Source organism: Sinocyclocheilus rhinocerous, unplaced genomic scaffold, assembly GCF_001515625.1.
Source record: "Sinocyclocheilus rhinocerous isolate Xijiao unplaced genomic scaffold, SAMN03320098_v1.1 scaffold504, whole genome shotgun sequence".
Lineage (NCBI taxonomy): Eukaryota > Metazoa > Chordata > Actinopteri > Cypriniformes > Cyprinidae > Sinocyclocheilus > Sinocyclocheilus rhinocerous.
In genome coordinates, this window is record NW_015645076.1 from 2,453,993 (window position 1) to 2,460,062 (window position 6,070).

General features: G+C 38.6%; 1 protein-coding gene across 1 annotated transcript in view; it reads right to left on the reverse strand.

Annotated features, from left to right (window-relative positions):
• Positions 1 to 528: 528 nt before the first annotated feature.
• Positions 529 to 6,070, reverse strand: part of LOC107705610 (chondroitin sulfate synthase 2-like) — a 12,323-nt gene continuing 6,781 nt past the window's right edge. Inside the window, exons 3-4 of the mRNA XM_016508986.1 lie at positions 3,399 to 3,581; positions 529 to 1,946 (exon numbers count right to left, since the gene is read on the reverse strand). Coding sequence (XP_016364472.1) covers positions 684 to 1,946; positions 3,399 to 3,581 — 1,446 coding nt within the window. The 3' untranslated portion in view covers positions 529 to 683. The remainder of the gene's footprint in view (positions 1,947 to 3,398; positions 3,582 to 6,070) is intronic.

The window sequence follows — 6,070 nt, forward strand, 5'->3', positions numbered from 1 at the left end:
CAGTGGCGACCTCAGCAAAAACTTCACTCGCAAATTAATATTTTTGGTCGCAGTCTGGAGCCCTGTATATATATATATATATATATATATATTACCTTATTATATATTAAGGTCGAAGTCTTCAGTAATGAAATGCACCGTAACACTGTTATTGCTTGAGTAATTTCAATGTGCCGTTTTGAAGTACGTTCATTATATATGCTTTCAAACATTTCCGCATGTAGCGTGCCAGGGTTGCCAGGTTTTCACAAAAAACCCGCTCAATTGCTACTCAAAACTAGCCCAATCGCGTTTCGATGGGGGTCAACCGGTAAAAATCGCATTCCAGAGGGTAAAATACACGTTTTTTTGGAGGTTCCCCAAACTGCGGTCACAACATTAAAATCAATTCATCCTAACGAGGCAGCAAAATGAAACGTGTCGCAAAATAAAATTGTAAAATTACTCAGAAAAGCACAGTGAAATAAATTTTTTGTAGTGCATTAACAGTTGTGAGTCAAGTGCTCACGGAAATTATGTCTCTAGACATTTCTTATTAAATGTCTCAAAATGTTCCTTTCAGAACATTTCTCTTTGGTTTCAGTAAGATAATCAAACAGCTTTTACTAGAGAACTGGTTGACAGATGTTAAAATGATGTTAGCCAGTCTACATTTACCCCACTGTTGCTTCTTTGGAAGGTCATCAGGTGCTGTTGCCTTGCTCTTGTTCAAATATTAGCATGGCGAGTTGGGAACGTGACCCCTGGCTCTCCAGAGTGCTCTGGAGACAGCGGTGGAACACGTCCTCACTTAGCCGTGGATTGCAGGTCTGGTTGCGGTATGCCTGGCGCAAAGCAGGCTCGATAGCACGGAGCACGTGTAGCCCTGAATACTGCACAAACATGTCATAAAGATCCAGGCTCTCCAGCAGCTCCTCGTTCTCCTGCAAATCCCCAGTGATCCGTGTGCGCGAGGACATGTAGTCAGAGTTGTAGAAACACGCCTCCTCAAAGATGTAGCGATCAAAGTGACCCGCTTCCCTGACCAGGTCTGATGAGGCAGGAGGAACCTGGTCTGGATAAGCCACACTGGGGTCAAATTCTTGGAAATGGATGGGAAAGAAAGCCTGCCAGCCACTGATGGCATTCATACAACAGCGATTCAAAAACTCTGAGTTGAGTACAGTGTCAGCTGTGACCAGGAGGATGAGTGTTTCCACCGGGTGCTTCCTAGATACAATATCCAGGATCCGCAGGACACCCGGACTTTCTGTCTTTATGCTGATCCAAGACACCTTCACGCTGGGATATCTGTGCTCGACGGAAGTGATCTTAGCCTTGACCTCTGCAAAGACGTCATTTGTACTCACTTTTTGGGCCTCGGCGGTTTCGTAGGTGAACAGGAAGTTAAGAACTGCATTCTCACCAGTCTCAAACAAGTTGGAGGAACAGTGATCTAAGAAGCGCAGCGCTACATGGGAGTCATAACTGGTGAGAGGCAGGAGGACGTGGACTCGTGTAGCCTCTGTGACATAAGGCATGGGGATAATCTCTACCTGGCTGAGGGGTCGCACAAGGTGTACATGGCGTGCAATAGATTTCTGGTGACCAGACTCAGTCGTGGCCTGGAACTGCAGGTCCAAGGTGTACTCCATCCCTCGTGTATGGTCCAAGCGCCTGTAACCATTCACCAGCTGTGGAGCACTTAGCTGTACAAAAGGGCTGTATTTTTTGTTAAGCTCTTCAACGGCGACCTTGATGACGTTAGTCACGTCATCACGATCAGCACCACTGAGCAGGCATTTAGGGGCACCATCCACGCAGGAGAAAAGGTTATCTTCAGTAGAGTAGTCCCAACGCAGTACCTCAAAGCGGCTCTTTGGTTCAAAGGGATGTGTGATGCCGATGGGCCACAAAGCACTCTTGTTTCCATCCACTGCTAATTCACTGACATTCTTTATCTCAGACTAAGGGTGAAGAGTAAGATTCATGAAAAGCTGACAAAAGGCATAAAACAAACACATACACTATATCTTTAGGGAAAAAAGCTTGTCACTCGGACAGTACACCTTCATACCTTTATATAATCTTAAAAGGTGCATATTAGTTCCTTAAGAGTACATATCAGTATATTAAAGTGTAAAATAGTACCCTTTAGATCAGTGGTTTTCAACCAGGGGCCGGGGCCCACTAGAGGGCCTCAGCAAACTTTCAACGGGGATTCAAGATGACTTTAAAAAAAAAACTGTAGATATTTATTTATAATTTTTCTTCATTCATTTATTTAATTTATTTATTTTCTTAAGACAACATCATGGTTTTAGAAAACCTAGATATATTAAGGAGGACTAATTTTAAAAGTGTCATTTGAAATCTTAAAATGTTATCATGAATATACCTTTTTCTAATTATGTTAAGTTCTAAAATATTTAGTAAAAAAAAATTATAAAAAAATCAATTAACCCTTAATCCTTATCCAGTACATCACAAACAAATGGAAAAGTCATAAATCAAAGCCTTTGTATGTAGTTAATTTTGTGTCTTTTTTTTATTCAATAAAACATACTGTGAGAGAAAAACTTTAGAGCCCTCCACTAATATTGGCACCCTTGGTAAATATGAGCAAAGGTGGCTGTGAAAATAAATCTGCATTGTTTATCCTTTTGATCTTTCATTCAAAAAATTCACAAAATTCTAACCTTTCATTTAAGTATAACAATTGAAAGTGGGGGGAAACTCACATAATGAAATAAATGTTTTTTTCCAATGCATGTTGGCCACAATTATTGGCACCCCTAGAAATTCTTGCGAGTAAAATATATCTGAAGTATATTCCCATTCATATTTACATTTTTTAGCACACCAAGGTGACTAGGAGCATGAAATTGTCCAGCCATGACTTCCTGTTCCACAGGATTATAAATATGAGGAACACAAAGGCCAATTTCCCTTAATCATCCATCACAAGGAGTAAAACCAAAGATTATAGTTCTGATGTGCAGAACAAGATTGTTGAGCTTCACAAAATAGAGTGGCTGTAAGAAAATAGCTAAAGCATTAAAAATCCCCATTTCCACCATCAGGACAATAATTAAGAAGTTCCAATCAACTAAAGATGTTACAAATCTGCCTGGAAGAAGATGTGTGTCTATATTGTCCTAATGAACGGTGAAGAGGAGAGTGTGAGTGGCCAAAGACTGTCCAAGGATCACAGCTGGAGAATTGCAAAGATTAGTTGAGTTTTGGGGTCAGAAAAAATCAAACAGCCCCAACATCACCACATTTTGTACAGGAGGCTTTCAAGAAAAGTCCTCCTCGCTCATCCAAAAACAAACTCGAGCATGTTTAGTTGTCAGACACGACTGGAACTTCAAACGGGACTGGCTTCTATGGTCAGATGAAAAAGGTGTAAATCTAACCTGTAGTTTTTCAATCTCTTCATAGGTCTTCTGCAGTTCTATTTCTGTGAAATGTTTGTGCAGACGATACATAAATTCTGCACTGGTCACAGGATGAACAGTGAGAGCATTCTGGAATCCATCATTTTCCATTCTGGGAAGGTCCATATTGTTTTCCATTGTAAGATAATTATAATTCAGGCCCTGGGGTAAAGCAAGATTGAAATTAGATCAGAATGTATTATTTTACATAAATATATTTATATGTATTGTGTTTTTAACATGCCTCGACATTTGGCACTATAACAAGAACGTGATCATAGTTTCATAGACAGCACCCATAGGTTAATTCTGGTCATCTCTAGTCAGCAGACCCTTGCAATTTGCAGTAATGCTGTTTAATGTCTTGTTGTAACCATGCTAATTAACTGCACAAATCGCAGCAGGTCTGCAGCTGGCCTGCCGAGAACAGGAAGTCATTTACTTTGTGGCTCAGCAGCAGAAGTACATCATTCCATTAAAGTAATCCTGGTTTCTGGACACTCACTTGTTTTATGCTGGATCCAAACAGCATGTTCAGGTCTGTGTGAATTACTGATGCTTTATTTTCAGGTCACTGCTTTTTACGTAAATGTCCAAAAGGTCCAAATTTGAACAACTAGACTGTCTTAAACTCAGTCTAATGATATGTTGCCTCTGCATGAGACTGATAGCTCACCTAATGAGAGCCAGTGCTTTTAGTTTCTCTGTGGATTGCAGAAGAAATCATTATTTTGGATATTATTTCCACTTGCAGTAATAATAATAATTATTATTTATTCATTTATTTATTTATTTATTTTTTGCTTTTTAATGATCATACACCGATTTACAATAATAAACAATTAGCTTTAACTGCTTCCAATGCATACTTTTCCCTTTAAACCAGTTAAGTGCACACTGTGCTGATTGCCTACACAACACTAAAACAAATACTAACCCCTAACCTTGGTAGCACATCCTGATAGATACCATTACTGTTTGTCATGATTGGATCCATCCATGATTTTTCTGAACTTAAGTCTGAATTTTTCTTGACTGCGTAATTGAGTTGACCAATGAAAGCTACTGTGGGTTGGGGTTTGTATTTAACTGGTTTGCTTCCAAAAATTTAAAACCACTAATTGATTTCTACTTTACAGTAGTTAGTCTTAAAATATGAAATATTTATATATTTTTTTTATGAAATGATGTGTTTTTCATTCTTTTAATTAGTCTGAATCTAAAATGATTTTGCATTAACTTGCAATTTAATTAAAGTTCCCTTCCGAGGGAACTTCGAACTGCATCCTCTAGAGGTCGCTATGGGGAACGCCTTCAGCGTGACCGGTGTCTGAAGCATACATCTAAACACGACAATGATATTGGCCGGCGACCGCCTATGACGTCATTACCCTGCGCGATCACAGTATAAAAGGGCGCTGGGATAACACGTCATCCTCTTCTTCGTCTTCACTGACCGTTTGTTTATGTTAAGCACGACTAGGAGTGCATGTTCTCTCGGCAGAGGCTTTGCTCTGATACACGCAGGTTTACACGGCTCGCACGACTGGAACTTCAAACGGGACTGGCTTCTATGGTCAGATGAAATTTTAAAAAAATTTAAAAAGAAGGAGATTTTTGGCAGCAAACCCACCAGATGGGTACAAAAAGTCTTGTTAAGACTAAAGTTACTGATAACAAATCTCTTTGCATTGCAAACAAATATTCTTTTTACTTTATGCAGTTCCCACATTTTCATTATGCACCCACCATACATTTTGGTCTCTGTTCTGCTGTCATTTTTTGCAGATCTAAAATCTGCTTGCGAGCTGAAAAGTTTTGCTTGTGAGTAAAGTTGAAGCATCTCAGTGGGCGTTAACTATGCACCAGAATGAAAGACCTGTTTCTATTGATCACTCTTGCTTTGCACAATAATCTGGCCACAACCCACTGCATGGTCCTGGACAGAGAGCAAGCTTGTGGCGTTAAGAACAACACGTCGTTGTCTAATGTCATGATCATGGTCTTCTTTAGAACACTCTTAAGTGCATGTAGATAACCAGTTTCAAAACTTTTCAACTCATAAGCTAAACTTTTCACCTCACAAGCAAACATTTTAGACCCATTCAGCAGATCAGAGAGCAAAATATATGGGTGCATAATGAAAAGTGTGAGAACTGCATAAAGGAAAGAGAATATTTGTTTGCAACGCAAAGATTTTGTTATCAATTACTATATTTTTGTAATTAAATCTTTTATTTTTATTTTTTGTAATTGCAGTCTTTTATTTTTTAATTACAATGTAATTAGTTTTGCTCTCAAACACAGTATTTTTTGATTGAATAGAAAAAAAAACAGTAACTCCATACCTTTGAATGTTGTTGTGGACAGTGGGGTGCGTTTGAGTCAAAAAAGATTAGAACTACTGCTTTATGGGTAGATAAGGTAGAAAGATGTACCTTTGAGGCCACTGCCCCAGTGACAAGCAAAAGGTATTCAAGCAATATTCATGCATTCAAAAAGTATGAATTTAGAAAAAAGTACAGATGTTGGTTTTGATGGCTTTCTTTGATAAAGAAATGTTATGCATGCAGAAAGTATACAAAATACAGTGCTAAATAAAGCAATGGTATATATATATATATATATATATATATATAGATATATATATA